The 23,088-nt window shown below is 48.5% G+C and overlaps 1 protein-coding gene across 1 annotated transcript in view; it reads left to right on the top strand.

Moving 5' to 3' along the window:
* The first annotated feature begins 9,813 nt into the window (after positions 1 to 9,813).
* The window catches only part of KCNK5 (potassium two pore domain channel subfamily K member 5), a 39,558-nt gene continuing 26,283 nt past the window's right edge, over positions 9,814 to 23,088 (top strand). Inside the window, exon 1 of the mRNA XM_001500611.5 lies at positions 9,814 to 10,423. Coding sequence (XP_001500661.1) covers positions 10,238 to 10,423 — 186 coding nt within the window. The 5' untranslated portion in view covers positions 9,814 to 10,237. The remainder of the gene's footprint in view (positions 10,424 to 23,088) is intronic.

Here is a 23,088-nt window from a genome sequence, read left to right as displayed (position 1 = left end):
CTGAATAATATTCCACTACATGTATATACCATTTTCACTACTGTTTTTTACTACAACTTTATTGCTCTGTGATCTTATTTTGCTCTTCCTGGTATAAAACATGAAGGTAGCCTTATCATGTGCATTGAATTTACCACTCAGAAGCCTAATTAAATGAATAGAGGATTTGTAGGCAAATTTAACAGATTTTCCCTAGGTATCTAAATGATCCATTAGGAAAAGAGCAAGGTTACAAATTAATTGATAATCTTTCACGATGCAAGCTATTTTATAAGGCATTTAAAATGGCCTCTCTTTCATGCAATATGACAAAAAATGAAAATAAAACTTTGACCTTTTGAGTAGAGAGCTGTAAAGCTTTTGTTTAAGGAAACAAGGTTTTCAAGTGATTGTGATAACAAATAAAAATGGCAAGCAATAGCATATATTGGAGAATATGAGGAAGCCATCTGGTGTAAACCTAATTCGGCCTGACCTTTTCTTTCCAAAAGGGCCTGACTGAGGCCGTTGAGCATGCATTGTATATCTGCTTTAGATATTCTCTATGGCAAGAACAAAGGCCCTTGAGATAAAGGTGCAACTTCCCTCCCCCTCCCAATGTTGGCATTTCTTTAAGGATTAAGCATCTTTCCTTAGCCTAGGAACTGATTGCTGAGCTCACCTGTGACCACCCAGCTCAAGACAATAGACTTGCCTCCTGCTACGCCCTCCAAGAGAGCAGACCCACTACCTTCTGTGTCCATCAAGCGCTGTGCTGACAGGGCAATCTTGTGACTATTGTGGGAGGGACATTTCAATCATATGTGAAACAGCCTGTTTGGGGGTATATAACCACTCTGTATACCTCACTTCCTTGGTGCCCTGTCTTCCTTCAGGAAGAAAGGCCCTGGGCCATGGTCCTCAGATTTCAGCTCAGAATAAACTCACCCAAATTTTCATTTGTAGATTGGCTATGGATTATTGTCATCGACAGTTCTTGGCGTAGTCTCGGCAGGATTTCAGAGAAACCCACTGGAGGCCACCTGGAATCTACACTGAGCTGGCATTCGGTACCAATAAGGGCCCATTGAGCCCCCCGGATCACTGCATTCTTCAGGTGACCCTGGTGAGTTCTCTTGAAACCTGGACCTCCTTATTTTAAGTTGACGGTCCAAGAGTTTATATGAGCTGGGTAAGGTCTTAAGACTAGAGGTTTTTAAAGGGTACCGGTACAACCCTAGGTAAGAGGAACCTAGGAGGAATTTGCTAGGCCAGAGGAGCCTAGAGGGAAGTTCCTAGGTCAGAGGAGCCTAGAGGAACTTGGGAGTGAATGGGGAAGGCTGACGTTTTTAATTTGGCTTTAAATTGGAAAGAATTGTGTTTATAAAGTCTGAACAAACTGCTTGATAGAGAAGTGAGAGACTGAACGTGTTCAGCTCCAAAGAAAAGGGACACTTGCTCCTCCTGGCCTTTACCAAAAGGTGTCCTTAGGTGACTAAGGACCTCAGCGGGAGTGTCAGAGGATCAATCCTCGCAATGTGCAGCGGTCCCATAGGGAACTCCACTTTCATGCACGGTAATTAATTACAGGCTCGTCCGGGGACACGCACATGAGGGCTGGTCACCCTGCGCTCCGAGCTCCCACGGTGGTATTAGGCGGCCGGAGGGAAAAACCAAGGCATGTAAGAGAGTGTTTACAACCTTTCTATAGGGAGTAACACTCACAAGCAGCACACTGTCTGACCCACGACACTGTCCTTAGAAGTTGTTCGGACTTTATAACAAAACAAAATTAAAAGAGAAGTGGGAAATCGAGCTTCTAAAACAGCCGGATCAGTTCCCAAATGGTCAGCCTTTCCTCCAGACTCCCGTTGGCTTCATGCTGTGATTGCAATTGCTCAACAAAGGGGGATCCCAAGCCAGATTGCTAAGGCCAAAAGAAAGAATAAGAAAGAGGGGAAAAAAAGAACTGGGAAAACAAGTTTTTTCACCGCGGTCTGCTATGAGAACACCTAAGTCAAATCTAAGGAAAATCTTTGTCTATATGTCTGTCTGTCTGTGTGTGTCTATATATGTTACAAAAGTTTTTTATATTTTACCTCCGGATGGTACAATTTCTAAAGAGCTCCATTCCATTCAATTAAAGTAAGAGCTTACAAAAAGTTTTTCTAAAAGTTTTAACCCAAATGTCTTTCAAGTTAACATGATATAGGTTAATCTTTGGTTAATGAAAGTTTAAATTGATGGTTTGATTGAAAAGGCATGTCCTCAAAAGCTGTTGGCATTTGAATATGATGCAGATATGCAGCCTAGGGTTACTAGTCAAATAAGCTCAAGTTATGTGTTAGAAATTTGTCAGCAAATAATAGCTTTAAATGATAGCTGTTTGTCTAATGCCTCATGAAGTTTTCGTAGGTAATCTGAACATAATTGTTGGAAACAAATGACTTAAACAGACAAAAGTGAGTAAAATAACTTTTATGGTCTGTATACTTGGGAAAAAAACAGCTTCCAAATTCTTTTTGGTAACAATCTTGAGTTTTGCCAAGTCAAGTTAAATGATAAAAATCTGAGTATCTGGGTCATTTTTGGATTGGGTAGAACACTGAAACATTATTGCTAAATGTATCCAAGTTAGTTACTTTGGGCTTCTTATTGCAGAGAGGCTAAAAGTCTTTGGGTCTCTTACTGTAAAGTGTGGCACGTTTCTAGAAATTATGAAAAATGTTTAGAATGCTGAGACAAAAGACAATTCGCAGTTGCTTACCTTTTTAGTGTTTACTACGGTTTGTTAAAGGTTAAAGAGTTCTAATATATGTGATTAAAGCTGCTAGAAATTAATAAGAAAAAAAGCTCTGTATTCAAGGAAAGTAAGGTGTAAGTTTTCAGTAAAGAAGTTATAAAAGGAAGGAAAATTTTGTTTGGTTGGTTAAGAAAGATAAATTTGTCCTAAAGTACTAGGAGGAAAAAAATAAAAGGACATGGGACAAATTCTGAATGCAAAAGAAAGTTATAGAAGGTTTGCGTGAAAGAAATTCAGAAAAGAGTTTTATACCTGGTAAAGTTGGTTAAGATTGAAATAAATCTAATTAAGTAAATGGGTTTTAATATAAAAAAGTAAACTGGTACAGAAATTAAAATTTGGCTTTCTCTTAAAAGGATTATTTTCTTAAACTCTTAGTCTGCTCTTGATAAAGAAGTTGTAAAAGGTTTTTCCTTCTGAGTAAGTTTACAGAAGATCTATGTTTTGTTAAGGTAATTTCCTAGGTGCAAAAAGACAGAGGTCTCTTTATTAAGGTTTTTTTTTTTTATGAAGCATTGTTTCAGTGACCCTTGTTTCATGATGACAAGGTCAGCAACCTCTTGATCTTGTTTAAGTAAGTGTTTTAAAATCTTTTGATATTTTTGACAAGCTTCTCCCTCAAACAAATAGTCAAGTCCTAAATAAAGGTTTTCCTTTGATCTGGATGAAGGAAGAGAATTTCTCTGAGGATTTTCAGAGGGCCCCTGGGACTTCTCAAAGAAATTTGTTCTCTCTTCCTATAAAGGAGGCATACTAATTAGGCTTGTTTGGAATGCTAAAATTGCATGAGAAGCATTGTGAAGTAAATGATAATAAACCTTAGGTTATATTGTGTAGGTAAATATTATTCACTATTTTAACCTTGCTACTGATGAGGATTATTTTTGGCTCATTACTGTTAAAACTGCAGATGAGAAGGAGGCTCTGAGGAGTGGAAATTGCTTGCCCTTTGATAAGAGACATGTGCATTTGTGAAGGAAGTCTCCATCTGGGGTGTTCCCCTCTCTGTACCAGGAGGAAGGAGGGTGACCTAATCTCTAGAAACTCTTAATGGGGATGGCAAGGACTCAAGTCTTGTTTTTTGTGCTTGTCTGGTGACCTCATGTAGCTGACTCCCCCCACCACCAACGTCCTCCTTTGTCTTTAGCCAAAGATAGTATTTAGGGTGGTGGCTTCTGCCATTTACTTAATCCAATTTGATTCTTATCTAAAAGTTATAGGACCACCCAATAGCCAGACCCCACCCCCACTGATACCATTTTAACTTCTTTACATATTCTTTCCCTTGTCTTGTAAAGAGATAACTCACATGCACATGCCTTAGATTTAGCTCTACTGTCAACCCATGTTTGCAGCAGCAGCTCCTCCTGCCCATGGGTTCTGTCCCCATGCTATTCTTTAGATGGGAGAGCACTACTGCCAGACCTTGAGAGAGTCCAAAAAATCTTTCTTTTGACTCCTCAGCTCACCCACCCTGCATCAGCTACGTTGCTTCCAACATCACAAGGGGAGAAGATCATGACTGTGTTCTATTGTTTAATTTGGTTTACAAATGGGTCTTAAATATTGTATATAGGTTGCAACAAAAGGGAAAATAATACTTTGGAAGCTTTCTCCCAGTGGCTTATATAGCATCTACTCGTTGTGCTATATGCCCAAAGTATAACTTAGAGAAGCCACTTCATGAGTCACAAGGCCACTCTCTCTTCCTAAGGGACCCTTTGAGGTATGACAATTGGACTTTGTCCAAATGCCACCATCTCAAGGATAAATATGTCTTGTAATGATCTGTATGTTCTCACATTGTTTTGAGGCCTTTCCTTGCAGAAGAGCAACTGCTTTAACAGTAGGTAAATTACCATTAGAGAGAATAATTCCTGTTTGAGGAGTTCCTCCCGAGTTACACAGTGACTGTGGAACTCAAATCTGTTTGTAGTGTTTGGCCAATATTGCAGTTTTTCTACTGCGCTTACCATCCTCGATCCTCAGGACTGGTAAAACTAATGGCACAACTAGAACTTAATTGGCAAGCTTTCAGAAGCATTTACTCTCTCACGGCCAAAAGCTCTTGAGCTAGTGCTCCTTAATCTTAGATCTATACTTTTTGTAAACATCGGCTGTCTCATTTTGAAATAATAATAAAACAGCCTATGCAATTAGATGAAGAAATATATGAACCAAAGTTTGCTTAAGGGGTATATTAAATTGTTGTCATGGTCTTATTGAGGTGCTTAAAGACATGAAAGATTGGTAGCTGATTCTTTCACAGACAGCTCCCAGAACTTAGGGATCTTCGACTATAACCTGAAGAATTTATTTATTGAAAGAGACATCAAATAAGACTCTATACAGCCCAGTTGGAAAGGACCATACCAGGAGGAGAAGAACACGACATCTATTGTAGACAGCTGTCCCAAGACTCCGGACCAGGCCTGTATTCCTGACCTTATATCTCCTCATTTAAACCTTTGTTATGCTTAAACTGTATACCTATTTTATAATTTGTTTGGAATACTATCATACTTAAAGAAAGGGATTAATTTGGAACAGACTTGTCTTGAAGGCCAGGAATTTATCGAGTGACTCCTAATGGAACTCAATGGTTATATGGAACAAATCTTTGGCCTTGGCTACTGCCTGGATGGCTAAAACACTGCACCCTGAGTTTCCTTTAAAAGCAGGGAATGAGTCAGGCTGACTTAAAACCTGTTGCCAACCTCCCTCTCTTTAAGGCCAGATGGGCTTGTTCAGTGCTCCACTGGTATGGCTATATTTGCAGCTATATGTGCTTCTTCTTTGGGGTTAAAAGATGTCATTATTACATATGGAATCTCTGACTAAATTTACTCAAGAAACCCTTAATGATAGTCAAGCAGGAATACCCTTATTTAAATACTGAAACGTCTTTAATGCGAAGGGCTGTTCTTCAAAATAGAATGGCCTTAGATATTCTTACAGCATCCCAAGGTGGCACGTGTGCAATCATTCAGACTGAATGCTGTGTTTTTATACGTGATGAGTCTTCCAATGCGTCATCTCTGCTAAAGCACATGAAGAAGCAAGTGGATGCCTTAAGTGATCCTACACCCAGTTTGATTTGCTTGATTGGTTCCCTTTCAGTACCTGTTCCCTTTTTCAATCTGGATTGCAATTCCTATTTCTATTACTTATTGGAATCCTTGTACTGGTCATAATATTCAAACTAATTGTTGTTTTCTTTACTCAGTGTTGTAAGAGTAGCATACAAACTAAAGTAATGATTGCTCCATGGCTTAAAATGGTCGATCTATCTTATAATCCTGGACAAATTTCCTTTTCTGATAAAAACTATGCCTAAGAACTCATTTTAAACTAATGTTTTCAAATAAGTTGAATTATTATTGTTACTGTACTTGTTCTATGATCATATACAATGTAACTGCAAAGTGTCATAGAAAAGCACATATACAATGTTTGTGAAACAATCTAAAATTAATTGGAAATTACATGACATATGAAATGCTTCCTCTCTTAATACATATATCTCCATGCTTGTCCACTATTTCCCCCCAACGTGGACGACTAGGCAAATAAATGAGATAAAACCCTAGCGCCGAGGGACATGATGGACCCAGGGCAGGCAGCAACCACCCTGGCGCCAAGGGACAATATTTTGATCATCAATGCTTTCTATCGAAAGATTAGAGATCAAAAGGGGGAAATGACAAATAAAAATGGCAAGCAATAGCATATATTGGAGAATATGAGGAAGCCATCTGGTGTAAACCTAATTCGGCCTGACCTTTTCTTTCCAAAAGGGCTTGACTGAGGCCGTTGAGCATGCGTTGTATATCTGCTTTAGATATTCTCTATGGCAAGAACAAAGGCCCTTGAGATAAAGGTGCAACTTCCCTCCCCCTCCCAATGTTGGCATTTCTTTAAGGATTAAGCATCTTTCCTTAGCCTAGGAACTGATTGCTGAGCTCACCTGTGACCACCCAGCTCAAGACAATAGACTTGCCTCCTGCTACGCCCTCCAAGAGAGCAGACCCACTACCGTCTGTGTCCATCAAGCGCTGTGTTGACAGGGCAATCTTGTGACTATTGTGGGAGGGACATTTCAATCATATGTGAAACATCCTGTTTGGGGGTATATAATCACTCTGTATACCTCACTTCCTTGGTGCCCTGTCTTCCTTTGGGAAGAAAGGCCCTGGGCCATGGTCCTCAGATTTCAGCTCAGAATAAACTCACCCAAATTTTCATTTATAAATTGGTTATGGATTATTTTCGTCGACAGTGATGTTGAACCACTTTATGCTCTTAACGGCTTTTTATATGTCCCCTTAGATCATACATGAATTTCAGAGGGGGACTATTCCCCTTGAAATTCCTAAACAGAATATAAACAGAAATATTCCTGAATAGAAGTAAAACAAGTGTCTCAGCATTATGAAAGGATTATCAAATGTTCATTCACCAAGAGGATAATCCCTTTACCTAACTGAACTAAGGAAGAAAGAAAAGTGAGTATGCATCCTTTTGAGACCAGTGCTTAAGAGCATGAGCTTGGGGAACACAACCGCCAGTTTCTCCTAGTGGGACCCAGGGAAGTCTAGTGATGTGCTGCTCTCAAGATGAAACTCAACTCCATTCTCCAAGCTGACTGCCTTTCAAAACATGCCACTCTGAAATGATTATCAGCCATCATCTGATAAGCAAGTACAATAATAAAGCCATTGGAATGGCATTATTTATGCAACGTGTAAGAAAATACATACCCACCCCTCTCCCTATACCTACTTTTTCCTTCTCCATCTTTGAGGCTCAAGTTGTCCAGACATTCATTGATTTCAGTACAGTTTATATTTCCAAAAGCCTCACCTGGCCACAGTACAAAGAATGGGCATAGCTCCTGATCGGCAATGGAAATTGTTGATCCAAACTTGTGGATGGGGCCAGGGAGGGTGGAGAGGGCTGGAGAAGGGGAGGAGAATCAGATTCAGTGTGGAAGGAGACACAGGGAAGAGAGGCAGGAGCAGGGAGAATGGAGAGCTGGGTTAAGGAGTTTGGGAAAATTCGAGAAAGTAAGGAATAGGGCCACAAAAGGAGAGAATGAGGACAGAGTGAGCACGAAATTGAGAGCGAGAAAGGAGTCAGGACATGGAGAAATAGGCAAAGCAGAAAGATAGAGAAACCAGAAATTGTTAAAACTTCAAATAAAAACTATTTCATCCCAAAGTATTCTGCAGTGTTTTTGTGAGACAGTGAAACTGAAATAGGAAGAGGCCCTTTATTTTCTTAGGAAGAGAACACGGACTGGAGGTGGAAGAGGAATGGCAGAGGATTTTCCAAACAAAGAGAGCCTGTGGCCTCTCAAACTGCCCCCACCCCACGCTGCATGAACTGTTCACACCACAGCCCCTGACTTTCTCCATCCAGAGAGGGGGGATGTGGGACAGAAGCCTGGTCTCTGTACCAGCTGAGGGCTGGGGCATGGGACTGCAGAGTTTGGTGCAGGGTGGGTAGGAGGCGGGCAGAGGTTAGAGAAGAGGGGGCTCTCTGGGGTGGGCGAGGGACGTGGCTGGGGAGTGGGTAGTCCCCAGAGGGAGCCACTCCAAGACCTTGTTGAGGGGACTTAGCTCCCAGAAGGACACAAACATAGTACCATAAAGGAGAGACAGAAACACCTACAAACCCAGATCAGTCCCCCAAACCTGCATGCCTAGCCCCTTCCATCCAGCCTCACCAGAGATACCCAAGTTCCTGGCCCCCCACCCCCAGTAAAAATGGCCCTAACTCATGACACCTGAGCAAAGATCCTCCCTTCCCATGAGGAAAAAAAATGGCCTTGGCCAGGGGACAGTGCCCGGGGACTCAGCCCACTGCTGCCTCTGCCCCGACAGAAACAGGAGAGCATCAGGGCCAGCCCTTAGTGCAGAGCGCTGGAGGGAGCGTGCCCCTCCAACTTCCTGCCGTGGCTGGTGGAGAGACTTTGAACAAACGAACCCACCTGAGCTTCAGTTTCCTCGCTGCGAAGTGGGTATAATGATAGGTCCTGCTTACAATACACGGAAAGGATGCCGTATCGCTGGGGTTTTATCCACACTCAGTAAATGGTAGCCAAGTGAGGGAGACATATCCTGGGTGTGTGTTTTTGACAAATTCATTTACCCCTTCATTGCACAAACGTTTGTTGAGTGTCTACTATACCACAGCCACTGGGGATATATTGTTGAACAATCCAGACTCCCCACCCTCCTAGCTGAGCTTCGTGTGTGTGTGTGTGTGTGTGTGTGTGTGCGTGTGCGCGCGCGCGCGCATTGGGGAGTGGGGGGCGCCAAACAGAGTAAACCAGAGAAATAAAGTTATATAGTATATTAGAAGGAGTTTAGTGCTAGGAAGAAAACAAGGCCAACGGGGGGATAAGGAGCGTGCGTGGAGGGGGTTGCAATTTTAAACAGGCTTGGGAGTACGAAAGAGGTCAAGTGTTCCCTGTAGTTACAGTGCGGGGGTGGGGGGAGGAGGCTGGAACAGTGCTGCCTCCTTGGAGCACGTGGGGATATGGGGGGTCTCCCCAGGCCAGGTGAAAAAGGGGCGACAGGGAGTCGCGCCTTTATGGCTGGATTAGTTCCTGACATCCTCTGATTTTCTACAGCTTCTCCAGTCCCTTTCTAATCTCCTTTCCCCAGACTTATAGGAAGGTGTGTGAGACAGAAAGAGACTGAGAATCAAGCTTTCTTGGCAGAAACATCAGTAAGTGAAAATTGAATTATAATGAAAATACCAAGAGTAATAACTTCCTGACCTCGGTCATCAGGTACACACTCAGTTAATGCACCAGCGCTAGTAACGGACGCGACTCTCAGAGATCGCAACCCCCGGGGCCCTGCGGGGCGCGCAGCCTCCCCTGGCGGCAGCCCCGGGGGCGCGAGCGCACGGAGCACGGAGCTCGGCCCAGCACGCGCCGGCCGCGACTCCGGGGCGGGCCGCGGGGCCTGCGCGGGGCGGGGCCTGCACGGGGGCGGGGCTGGCGGGGCGGGGCCTGCGGCGGCCCCTCCCCCGGGAGGGGGTCGACACCGGCGGGCAGCGCGCGCTGGGCGCGGGTTAAAGAGGCGCGCGGAGGCGGGCGCGGCGCACACTGCTGTGGCGCGCGGAGGGGTGATCCACGTGTCTCCCCGGAGTCCGGCCCACAGTTCACCCAGCTCTTTTCGCCCCGCGATTCAGGGCTTCCCCTCGGCCCCCTGGGTGTCCGCCCGCCCCCGGCCCGAGTGAGAACGGCCCCACACAGTTCCCCGCGCTCAGTGGACCAACTTGGCGGAGCAACTTTGTCCCGGGAGCGGCGCCGGGGGGACGGGACACTGCGCATGCGGAGCTCCAAATTCAAACAGCTGTTCCCAGAGGCTGGAGGGCGGGTGGATCGGGAGCCGCTGGGGCTAGGGGAGGCTTTCTCGAGGAGGCGGCCGCTCCGGAGCCATGGTGGACCGGGGCCCTCTGCTCACCTCGGCCATCATCTTCTACCTGGCCATCGGGGCGGCGATCTTCGAGGTGCTCGAGGAGCCGCACTGGAAAGAGGCCAAGAAAAACTACTATACGCAGAAACTGCGTCTGCTCAAGGAGTTCCCGTGCCTGGGACAGGAGGGCCTGGACAAGATCCTGGAGGTGAGCCGCCGCCGTACCCCTACATGCACCTGAAGCTGGCTGGAGCTGTGGGAGTGCGGAAGGGAAGCCTCTCAGCTTTGGACGACCCTCAGTCCCTGTGGGTGGTCCTGGGGATGACAGGAGAGGATGTCTCACTATGCGTCTGGCTGCTGGGATCTCTCGTTCCCCGGTGGACACGGGAGTCACCCACGCGCCGAGACTCTTTGGAACCCAGTTTGTCCAGAGAAGAACTTAGGGTTGATCTCGCGGTGAACCAGGCCCCGCGGGGGCTCGGTGTGGGTGTGCGGGTACCTCCCTCCTTAGAGGGAGGCTGTGGGGCAGATAAAGGCGTTTATCTTTCCTTGGAGACGTTCCCGGAGTTCGGGAGCCCAGTCGGTGCCACCCCGTCGCGTCACCACCTCCCAGCTCAGGGGCCGGTGCCGCGCCCGCCCAGCTTTTCTTCGGGACCCTGAGCCCGTCGGAGTTGCGGGAGGGTCCCCCAGCCCCAGGCTGAGCAAAGAACCCCGCCCCACAGGGCTCGGGGAGGGCGTGCGGGGCTCTGTCGGGCCTGAGCCCCCGGGCTGGGGCTGGGGCTGTGGGCTGGAATGTTCGGGACGGGCTCAGGCTTCCGGGAAGACTTATCTCGCGGAGACATCCCTTAAGGGCTTGGAGTTAAATTTTGTGAAAGTAGCAGGTTGAACAAAAGAATAAAACCCAGGGAGTCCCTTTTTGGGGGAAAAGGAGAGGTTGTGCAGAGTGGAAGGTGGTGGGGAGAGTTTCTCGTCCACCTTGGCATTGGGAACCTCTTATCTTCTGGTTCATATGCCCTATGGATGGCATTGACCTCACTTGGATAAACTGTGGGGCTGACCTTGGGCCAGTTTGGGAACCGAGGCCTTCTACTCCAGTTTCTGCAAGGCTCTTAGCCTCAACCACCCCACCCTTCTTGGCCTACGCTAATGACTTCCACCCAGTGGACAGACTAGGATCTGGGTAAGAGCCTGTAGGGGCTCTAGATTGTGAGGTAGAATAGGGGTAGATCTCTTGGGGTGAAACATACCAGAAAGGAGGTTTGATGAGAAACAGCATTTAATCTACACCAGCCCCACACTACTTTATGTCTGTCTAGTTGTCCCCATTTTTCCAGCCCCAGTTTCTCCATAGGTAAAATGGGAATGAACCCATCTTCATCCGTTTGTCCTGCCCCAGACTGTTGGAAGGTAGAAAGCATTGGAAAACATGAAGATGTCTTAGATGTCTTGCCTGTGGCACCCCATTTTTGTCCCCAGGTCAATGGACACTCACACGAATGAGCATATGGGTGCCCACCAACAGCCGGGCACATGAAGACTTGTCTTCTCAGGGGCCGGTGGAAGGGGAGCTTGGTTTTCGTGGGGAGAGCCTGGGTCCTGGAGCAGTTCCCGGGGTGGGGGCGGTGGGAGGTGAGGTTGGTGGGGAGGATGAGCTTCAGAAGGTAGTTGAGCGGGTTCGCTCCTCACAGCTGGAGTTGTGGGATGAAGCCGTTGCCTGTGGATGGGTGTCTGCCCTGTGTGTGTGTGTTGGGGAGGGGTCACTTGATAATTTCCCTGAGGAAACAATTCCTCTGGAGAATGAGTTGTTGTTTAGTTTCTTCCAGGGCTTTGTTTAGAGGGGAAAGGGGCAGGCGGGGATGATAAAGAAACGAGCTGCCCTCGAAGTGTTTCCCTCTTCGCTGCTCCTCCGCCACTGCAGGGGAAGGAAGGAAAGAATTCAAGGCTGAATGTGGGAAAATAAACTTCAAAACACGAGGGGAAGGGAAAAGGAGGGGTTGGGCTGAGGCAGCCGGGTGCAGCTGGTGGTAGTAGCTTTGGAGGTTAGACAGCTTTCTCAAGGTGTTGGAGCAAACAGAATGCCTCTTATTTTGAGGTCCTGTTAAACCCGTCAACTATTACCCCCCAAGAGTGGGCAGGTAGCTTTTAGAAAAGGATTGGGCTTCAGGCCAGTCTGATTTGGAAATGATTATGGGCAGCCCTGCCCCATCCCCGGCACAAACCATCTCCAACTGGGCAAGTCCCCTCCCTTCATAGGAAAAACCCAAGAAACGAAAACGGACCAGTGGAAGCATTTTGCTAGTGTCACTTTTAGTCTGCAGAAAATTCTGCCTGGCGCGGCTTTCTGATCTGTGACTTGGGGCACTGCCTCAGGCCTCAGGAAATTGGTTTAAGGAAAAATGAAAACTCAAAAATCTTCTTTCCCATCTGGCTGCTTCAGCATTTTCCACCTGAGATTCTGTGTCGTCTTGCCTTTGTAAGCCTAAAACAGTCCCTCGCTAGGAATTCCTGGGGTGGGGGCAGGTTCCTGGGAAGGGTCGTTGGAAGGGAGGGGGCGCACTCTGGGTTGGGGTTTTTCTTAACACTGGAAGTTGTATCTGTGCTTTCATATGCATGAAAGAGAGTTAGCACACCTTTAGATCTTTAGATCTTTGGAAATAGTCCTGAGTTGTCAGGCGCTTCCTCCCTGTTCAATTGTGGTTGAACGGGGGCGGACTTTCAAATGCTCAGCACGCTACCAGCCCTGGACCACGTGATCGCCCTCCTTCCTGCCTTCAGAACCATCTTGAACCCTTGCTCTCAAGCCTTGTTCCACCAGGTGTTGGGTGACCCACTCCCCCTGCCTGTTCCGAAATTGCAGAGGCTCCCAGAAGTGGGGTTAAGCGTTGACTGAGCACCTTGTATGTTGGGCGTTGTGGGTGGTATCTGCACTTTTATGAGAGAGGGCACAGGCTGGTTTTGCCATCTGTCTTGGCCATTTACCCACCAAACCATTTAATTTTGCCTCTCTTTCCTCATCTGCAAAATGAGGCTCTGGTGAGGGCCAAGTAGAGCGTTAGGCTGGAGGTGTATGGAGCAAGCACATAGCCCTCGCCAGCATTTATTGCGCACACGTTGACCAAGGCAACTTGCCAGGTGCTTTACCTGCGTTAGTTAAGGTACTCTTTACTGCAGCCTTATGTATTCAGATAAGGAGACCGAAGCTCAGGGAAGGTAAAGTGGCCTTGGTGACACGGCAGGAGGGCGCCGCCTGGGTGGGGAATGGGGCAGTCTGCCTCCAGAGCCTGCTCTTTGGGTGCCCTTGCCCTCCCTCTGGGGCACGTGCACCTGTTGAATGGCTGGCCTGTAAGTGAGCTGAGTACATTGGTTCAGCTGGACTCTGCTCTGCTGGGAAATTCTGTTTTCTATCTCCCCTAAAACGGCATTGGCACGTGGGCTTCCCCGGCGTTCCGCCTGGCTGAGCGCCACCTCCTCTGTTACTGAAATGACCAGCCGTCCACCCCACCCCACTATTCCTATGGAAGCACAAAAAAGCAGAGGGTTGAGGTACAGGGGAGGAATGAACCTCTCAGCCTTTACCCCTGGTGTGCAGTGATCAACAGGAAGGATTTGAGAGCCCACCATGCCCCAGGGCTTCGAATAAGCACTTTACATACTTTCTTATTTTAATTTAATCTTACCAACCACCCCCTTTTATAGATGAGGACAATGACACTTGAAAAGATGATGTAACTTGCCCAGGATCATAGAGTGCAGGGTCAGGTTTCAAATCGAAGTGTGTTGTATTCCAAAGTACATGGGAATTAGTCAGCAAGCATGTATTAAGCACCTACTGTGTGCCAGGCACTGGGCAAAACACTGGGAGTTCAAAGATGAGTTAGACACGGCTGGGCTCAGACTGGCTGCTGGGGAGAAGGATCAATAAACCCACCATGACAGGATAGTTTGTGAGGCACCCCCAGAGGAATTCAGGAGGGCTTCTTAATGAGGGTCCCCAGGTCCAGCCTAAGGAGTCAGGGAGGGCTTTCAGGAGGAGGTGACCTCAAGCCACAGTGGGGTTTTGGAATTACCAGGGTTTAGCAAGGAAAAGAAGGGGGAAGAGAGTGGGGTGTTGCTTTGTGCTGTGGCTTTTGGGGGTGCAATAGGGGTCACCCCAGGCCCTGCCCTCCACTGGGGCCCCCATCCCTAACTGGGTTTTCCTGACTGCTCACGTAGCTGACCAGTTCCCAGAAGCCTCTTGGATCCTGCTGGCCTCCTTGCCGCTAAGCTCCAAACTGCGTTATCCTCTCCGGAGATTTTCCAGGTCTGCCAGACTTCTCTCCTTTCATTTCCTGGACCCTTCCTACTCTATACACGTTCCAGTCTACAGTAGTGAGGCCAATTCCCATTTTGAGGTTCTGACATCCTGTTATTCACACCAATCCTCCTCCTAAAATTTGAAAAATATAACCATGGATTATGTGGTAAAATTACATCTGACCAAAATGCTTAGAACAGGGCGTGTTAATTGGATATTTTGGAGAATTGAGGGTTAACATGAAAACCTCTTTTGTTTCAAGCCTTGGTGAAAATTGTAAAGCGCACTGGTCCACTTAACTGCCTTTGTAAGTAAAGGGAACACAATAGATCTTTTGATTATCCAGGATTGTGGAGCCTCCACGTCATTAGTTTGAACTTGAACTTTCACGTCTAGGACTGCAGAAGTGGAAAGTGGAGAAGTTGAGCTTTTGAGAGGAAATGGAAGAAAGAGGTCCCTTCCTAATGGCTCGCTTTCTTATTTATGTTCCACTCAAAGTTGAGGGCAGCCAAAAAAAAAAAATCTCAAATCGATAAATCTGCCTTAGTTAACTGCTCTGGTTAGAGTTTTAGCAGTTAAAGTGAATTTTTATTGAATCGTTTTGAGAGGTTTACTAGAGCCCTTAGGATGATTGCAGATGGATGGCATGGTAATAGAGACTTAGCCAGAATAGAAATTAGCAAGTGTTGAAAGGTTCTAGTGGGGGTGGGGGGGAGTCTTATAGAAGCGGGTACAAGGGAGGTGATGACTGTTGTTTCTAGGTATTTTCCTGGGGTTTTGCCATATTTATCATCTGGCGTTTAAAAGAAACACAATCTTCCAGTTGTGGGTGCTGTGCTTGGCTGGCTCTGACCTCAGGTCAAGGGCTTTCATCTTGAACTTGGCTGTTCGCTGTCATATTAGGCTAGCCCCTGAACTCGATGTGTGTGGTGGGGTGAGGGTAGGGAAGTACAAGGCTTTGGGGAGTAGAGGAGCCAGGCTCCTGAGACGGAACCCCCAAGAGAGTCTTTGTACAAATTGGTATGCTAGATCCAGTGGTGGGACAAGAATTGATGGGCCAGAACTGGGTGACACAGAGAGGCCAGGTGATGTGGATGACTATGGAAAAGTATGTGAAATAAGTTCACCTCCTTCTGATGTTCCTTTTAGGGAGTGGAGAAGGTAGAGGTTAATGTCTTCGGAGATTTCACTGAGTGTCCCCCTGGACTCTTGGAATAAGGCAGAGGAGCCCTGACTGGTCCGTCCTCCCCAGGCCTGGGTTGGCATGGATAGAGAGCATGCTGCCCTTAACAGGGATCTCTCACCAGCTGCCACTCGCCTCACCCAGTGCAGGCCCCCTGCTGTTGCTGAAAGACCCACCATCCAAGCAGTGTCTGTGGTTATGGGGTGGCCCCTGCAGGCATGCCATAATGTTACCCTCATAGGCTGTTTAGAACAGTGCTGGGCACATAGTGAGCGCTCATTGTGTTAGCTGCCACTGCCACCCCTCCTCCCAGATATCCCTACTACGTGATGGGGCCATCCACGCACGAGTGTGGCTCACATAGATTCAGGAAGACCTTCCTAGAGCAGAAGAAATGTCAACCAAAGTTTTTATTGTTGTAAAAAAACATATAAGAAGGAGCCGGCCCTGTTGCCGAGTGGTTAGGTTCACGCACTCCACTTTGGCGGCCCGCGGTTTACTGGTTCGGATCCTGGGTGCAGACCTAGCACCGCTCATCAAGCCGTGCTGTGGCAGCATCCCGCATACAAGAACTAGAAGGACCCATGGCTAGGATATACAACTATGTACCAGGGCTTTGGAGAGGAAAATAAAAGAAAGGAAGATTGGCAACAGATGTTAACTCAGGGCCGATCTTCAAAAAAACAGAAGAAAGTTTACCGTCTTCGCCATTTTTAAGAGTACGGTTCAGTAGTGTTAAGTATATTCACATTGTTGTGAAACAGATCTCCAGAACTTTTTCATCTTGCAATACAAATTCTATACCCATTAAACAACTCTCGTTTCCCTCCTCCCCCAGTCCCCGTGACCACCATTCTGCTCTGTTTCTGTGAATTTGACTGCTTTAGATGCTTTATAAGTGGAATCATACACTATTTGTCTTTTTGAGTAAAATGGTGCAGTCCCTATGGAAAACGGTATAGAGGTTCCTCAGAAAATTAAAAATGGAACAAACGACTATATGATCCAGCAACCCCACTTCTGACTATACAGCAACCAAGTTTTTAAAGAGCTAGACAGAGGAGGAGGGGATGGTGAATCTTTCTCGCCCACAGCCCTTGGGGAAGTGTAAAACTTCGAGCTGGTCCTGGGCTGCGGCCACAGGGCAGAGAGGTGAGGGTCAGATGACGAAGCCGCTGGGTTTAGCCAAGGAATTTGAACTCACTAAATTTTTGCAATTTTCAAGTCGGGGAGTGAACGGCATTTCAGAAAGTTTCATCGTCTCTCACAGCCGTTTGCAACTTAAAAGTGGAATATTCTCCTCTAAATTAATGGCGTTTCTGTGCATTGATCCCTTTACCCCGTGGCTGTTCTGATAAGGACGCCTCCTCCTCTTCTCCTTCTGACATAATGGAATGTGTGCTTTTCCACCAAAGCCCACAGAGCTTACAGCCCCCCAAGGAGCCCACCCACCCTCCCTCACATCCCAGCTTTCAGTTAGGGCGCCTCTCTCTTCTGTTCTTCAGAGCTGGGTCCCTGTCCCTGCTGAAGACACAGCCCCGCCCAGTGGATGACCTTCCCAGATTGTGCCTTAGTTGCCCCTTTATGTAAAAGTGGGCGTGATGTGCTCCAACTCTCTTAACAGCTGCCTGGGGCCTCTAGGCTTTTTGTGAGGAGTTAACCCCGTCCCCCAAACCTCAAGAGAGACCTGGGCAAAGTAAGGGTGGGGTCACAGAAGGATCCCTCCCTACCACCTATCATTTCTGTGTTTGCTGAAGCCTCAGAGGCCAAAGGGGGCTTTAGCCCTCAGGATCTTGGTCTAGCTGGGGAGAGAAAACGGGGCCTCCCTGGTGAAACGAGGGGAGATACGGTCCTGGTGCTGAGTGATGGGTTGCAGATGGAAGAGGCTGGAGAGTTGGATGAGGGTCAGAGGGCTTCGGAAGATTCAGTTCCTGTTTCCTGAGGCCTGTAGAAACCCCTGGCCTGTGGGCGATCTCGCTTTGAGCAAAACAAGGTCCCTGCCCTCAGGGAGCCCCTAATCTAGAGAAAGAAAGGTAAGGAGCTGTTACCTGAGTGACGTTGATAAGTGTTCCAAGTGCGTACCATGGAGATAGATGTCTGCTCTTGAACTTAAAGAAGGGGGAGTGTGAGCTAGGATCGAAGGATGAGAGGTGTGAGTAGCAGCCCCTGTGAGTGTCCCTACTATGTGCCACACATTGGGCTGATTCTTTACTTCTGTTTCATTGAACCAGTCCTGTGGGTGAGATTCTGCTCCCATTAAACAGAAAGCCAGAGCCAGGGGACATGCCTGAGTCTACATGGCTAACTAGAAGCTGGGATGCATCCCCGCTCCTGACTCAGAGCCTTGGGTCCTATCCATGAGTGGAGGTCGAGCCACCAGATTGGGGTGCCTGGAGTGCGCAGGAAGTTGGGGTAGGGGAGGGAGATGCCAGCTAACAGTTATTGAGCACTTGCTTAACCTCAGACTGCAGGAACTATTTTGTGCATCATCTCATGAATCTTCAGAGCAGCCTTCTGCAGTTGGTACTCTTACCGCCACTACCTCATGGTGGGAGCAACAAAATATGGACCATAGACGTTCAGTAACCTGCCCAAGGTCGTACAACTGGGAAGTGGAAGAACAAGGATTTGAACCCAGAGCCCACCCTCTGAACCATTCTGCTCCATATGAGGCTGCATTGAAGGTGGAAAAAACAAGGAACAAAGACCTAGAGGTGGGAAAGTGCAGGGCATGGGTGGTTTCTTCAGAGCCTTAGCATGTATGGGACAGCTTTCGGGACGCTTCCTTAGCTGTGTGACCTTGAACAAAAGTCAGTCTCTGCATCAATGAAGTGGGATAATAGTATAGCATCCCCCTCATGCCCACAGAATCCATGCAAACACACTAGACAGAGTGCCTGGCACGTGCAACCAGTGACTCGCTATGTATTAGCGAGGTGCTGTTTCTGTACCCCATCTCTCTGCAGGGCCCCTGCTCCTGACACCCACTTCAGGCCCACCATGTATTGAGCTCTTAACCTGGAGATAGAGACAAGGATGATAAAACCCACCAGATCTCTCCTAGTGAAGTCACTCGTCATTTTCCATTTCCTGCAAACCCTCATTTTCCATTTACCCACAACCCTCCCCCCGAAAGAGTTAATAGTCAGCATCTGAAAATATGGAAGGTTTACTTCTTCCCTACCAGCTGGGCCCTGCTCCCTGCTCTTGGAAAAAAGGGCAAGGCTTTCTCTGCTCAGTCCTGGCTTGTCCCAGGCCTTGGTTAAACCTTTTCCCTTCTGGAGGACTCCTGGGTTCAGATGGCCTCATGGGTGTCCTCCCTGGAGGGTGGTCACGCAGGATCTGGGGACAGAGTTATGCCCTCCTTGGGGGCAAACAACATCCATCTCCCCTCTCAGAGGGCCCTTTGTAGTTAGGTCTCTTTGATTGGCTTTGAAATGTACATTCTATTTTTCCTCTCCTCCATCTAAATATTTGGGTTTCCTGCCAAAATATTTAGGCAGGATTGTGTACTTCTGGTGTTGTCACCTCCCATGGCCTACTGTAATCTGGCTGCAATTGCTTAGCTGGGTCCCTCCTGTGAGAGAGAGGCTTACCCCCAAGGCTAGGAGAGAAGCCGAGTGAGGCCCTTTGTTGCAGGGCCACTGCTAGCTCCTGTAGCCTGGTGGCTAGCGCTGTGGGCTGCTGGGGGCCTTGTCCTTGTACACAGTTGAGCTCCTCCCTGTGTCTTTGTGGACCCACGCTTGGGGCTGGGACCTGTGTCTAAACAACTCTGTAGGGAATAGCTGATTCTAACCTGGGTTCTGATTCTCCCTACAGTACTGGTCTGTGCTGTGTGAGCCCAATTTCACCTCTCTGGACTCCACTTCCTTTGAGTAAATTCATCCATTCATTCAAGAAGGCTTGGAGCGCCTGTTAAATTAGGCCCAGCGAGACTGCAGGAGCCCTGCATGGGGCCATGTCTCCCATCCTTGGCCCTGTGCACCCAGGCGTAGCCCACAAGACATGCTCAGTAAGCGTGTGAGTTTTAGTTGACCACTGACTTGCTCAGACAGTGTCCGTTGGGCCCTGGGTGCCCGGCGGTGTACCTGGCTGTGAGGGGGACCCCAAGAGCCATGTGGACCTTCAGGTTGGAAGTCCAGTCAGGAGGGCCCAAGCCTCTTAGAAGGTCAAGGCAGTCACCTGGGTGGATTGAGGCAGGCCCAGACTCTGGCCCCTGGTCTCCTAGGCTCCAGATCATGACAAGGACAGGGGGAGTGCCATTATCAAAATTTACTCCCACTTCCCCTTCAAGCCACTTGAGGTGAGGCCATGTTGCCTGATGGTTAAGACAGGCTTTCAAGTCCCACTGCCTTTGCAAGCCATGCAACCTTGAGCACACTGCTTCATTGGAAAGTGGGAGTAATATTACCCGTCTTGTTGGGAGTGAAGATAACCGGAGAAAAATGCCGGTAAAGCTCACCGCAGCTTCCAGCTCCAAGTTAACCTTTAAAACCGCCTTATTGTTATCTTCTCCCTTTGAAGGACTTTGCAGAATAAACAGCTCTCCCTCTCTGGGTCTGTTTATCTCCAGGAACCCCCGTCTCTGCTCCCCTCCGCCCCTTGTTTCATAAATTCTTCCTAAATTCCTTTCCCCTGGGATTAACAAGGCCAGTCAGCGTGAGCGTGTTTGGCAGGTCTGTCCTTCACACTGGGCTAGGTGCTGGAGGCGAGCTGTGGTTTCTGCTTTCAAGGAACTTGAGACAGAGCAAATACCCAGGCCTTCCTCCAGCAGCTGTTTCCTAAGCACGTACTATGTGCCCAGATCTGTTAGAGGCTGCTGAAGAGAACAGGCCCGTCCCTGCCTTTTGGGGAGTGTCTTCAGACCACGTACTGCGGAAACCGACAGGGTGAGTGGACGTGCTGGGGGGGAAACAGCACCCCCCTGCCCCTTCCTTGTGGAAGCTGGTGTTTGATCTTCAGAGCCTTTGCAGGAGGAGCAGGAGGAAGGCCGGGCTGTTTGCAGGGGAGAAGGGCGTGTCCCAGCTGGTACCTCCTTTGGCATGACGAGCCTGCACTGGGCTTTTTCTAAAACCCCATGGCCCACCCCAGATGGCACCCCCTCCACATCTGACCGAGGATATTGGCCCCAGGGGATGGAGCAGGAGTGTTGTATGGTGTTGCCTGGGTGACCTCTAAGAAGCTCGAAGAAATACAGGCTTTGCACGCTTGGAGCCCCACCTTTAGTCTTGCCACGGATTTGTGCACACGTGTTCATTGGAGGTACCTTCCGGTGACCTCTGGGCCTTACTCTGTGAGGTCTGGCAGCAAGACGCCATCCCATTTGCTGGATGGCAAAACCAAGGCCTGGCGAGGAGCCAGGGACACCGTCTCTAGAACCAAGCTCGGGTTACACTACCTTGGCTCACCCAGGTCCAGAGCCTTTCTTCCCTGAGCCGTCTGTCACCCTACCTTGAATCCCCTTTTAAATCAAAACCTCGATGGCGTTTTGAGGGGCAGAGCACTTAGTCTCCTTACACTAAATTGGCCTGCTGGATTTCATAACCTGCCGCAGCACACCCCTTCCTGTGATCTTGAGCGCCAGCTGCCCCACCCACTAGTGAGTTTTTCTGGGAAAAGAGGTGAAAGGTGAAATTGTGGTGAAATTGCAGGCTCAGGAGGGAGGATGTTTTTTTGGGGCCATGCAGAGCCTGGAGCAGAAATGACCTGATGCTTCCCCAGGGAGTTTCCCCATCACAGGACCCTGCTCCCTGTGTGTTTGCGCCCAAGAAGCTGTTGTTGGCTGCTTTCTCCGGAGCCTGCCTTGGAGGCTGGCAGGGGGTGGCTGACAGAGGGGAGGAGGGTCAGGCTCTGGGCACCTCTCCTGGCAGCGAATCATAAAATGTGAGGTTGCAGGGAGCTTAGTGGTTATCTGACTGGCCTCCCTTTACAGCCCTGGAGCCAAGGCCCAGACCTTGGGAGGTTATGTAATTTTTCCAAGGTTACTGTGCTTACCAGGGGCGGGGGAAGTACAATAAAGGAGTAATTAGAGCTAAGTGGGGCAATTAGGGAAGGCTTCTTGGAAGCAGTGGCCACTGAGGTTGGTTAAAAGGTGATTGCCACATCTCGAAATAGGTCTCTTGGTCCCTACCACAGCAGTCAGGGGTCCCAGTAGAGTCAGATCGGGACTCCCCCAACTCAGAAAACCCTCAGCAGCTTCTCCCTCAGACGAGGAGCCAAGGTCCTCGCAGTGGCCCAAGTGATTTGGACTCTGCTATGTGTAGTCTCGCCTCTTTCTGGACCCCTGCCCTTGACTTCCAGCTGGCCTCCTTCCAGACAGGAGGCCATCTCCTGAGGGCGGAGAGGCGTTCTCAGAGCCTGCACACTCATAGCGAGTTTCAGCTTTTACCAAGAACTCCAGGTCTCAGTCTACTGATAACGTAAATGACTCTGGGGGTGGTGGCAATGGAGGCGTAACGACAGCCACGCGACAGTAGTAACAGTAGCTGACACTTGGTGAAGGCGGGGCCACACCACATCACACCGACTCCCCAACAGTGGTAAGACAGGTGCTGTGGGAACCTCATTGTGCAGACAGGGTAACTGAGGCAGAGACATTAAACAATTTAGTCAAAGTCGCATAGCCAGTTAGTGGCCTGAACCCAGGCCTTCTGGGTCCAAGGCCAGAGCTCTGCAGTGACCTCTCATGTAGACTCTGTAGGGTCCTAACTTAGCACCAGTGACCCTGATCTTGCTAGGCTCCCAGCATTCCTTGGGACCAGCTTTCTACTTGGGCCTGTGGGCTCCCAGCCACCCAGGAGCGCCCCGAGCGTGCTTGCTGGCCTTCGCTGAGCACTGCTCTCTTCAGCATCATGGGTTCTGACACCACTGTTTCCTGACCACATTGACATATAGGCTTGTTTGCTATTTTCAGCGTGAAAAGTTTTAAAGCAAGAAAACCTGAGTTATGTATGTAGGTGCCACAGCTCAGAGTTGGGGCTGTCAGCTCTGTCCCTGGCCTCAGCTCCTTTCCCTCATCGTCCTTACAGATCTAACAGGCCCCTGACCCTTCACTGCAGGGTTTGTGGGTCACGGGACCTGGAAACTGAGCCCTCAAGAATCAAGGAGCTGGAGGGGGAGGTACAATAGCCTCTTGGCTGTGGGGTTCCTGTCTGCGTCCCCACATTACCTGCCACCTCCCTGGCAGCTAAACCCACATTTGTGACACATGCCCTGCGTGGCTTCCCCAGGGCTAACTGCCCGCAGGACGGTTGGTCTGCACCTTGGGAGGGAAGAGCTTTTTTTTTTTTTCTTTTTTTTTTTTATTAATGTTATGATAGATTACAACCTTGTGAGATTTCAGTTGTACATTATTGTTAGTCATGTTGTGGGTACACCACTTCCCCCTTTGTGCCCT

The sequence above is a fragment of the Equus caballus genome, chromosome 20, assembly GCF_041296265.1.
Source record: "Equus caballus isolate H_3958 breed thoroughbred chromosome 20, TB-T2T, whole genome shotgun sequence".
In the NCBI taxonomy this organism is placed as follows: domain Eukaryota; kingdom Metazoa; phylum Chordata; class Mammalia; order Perissodactyla; family Equidae; genus Equus; species Equus caballus.
This window is presented reverse-complemented; position numbering and strand designations above follow the sequence as displayed.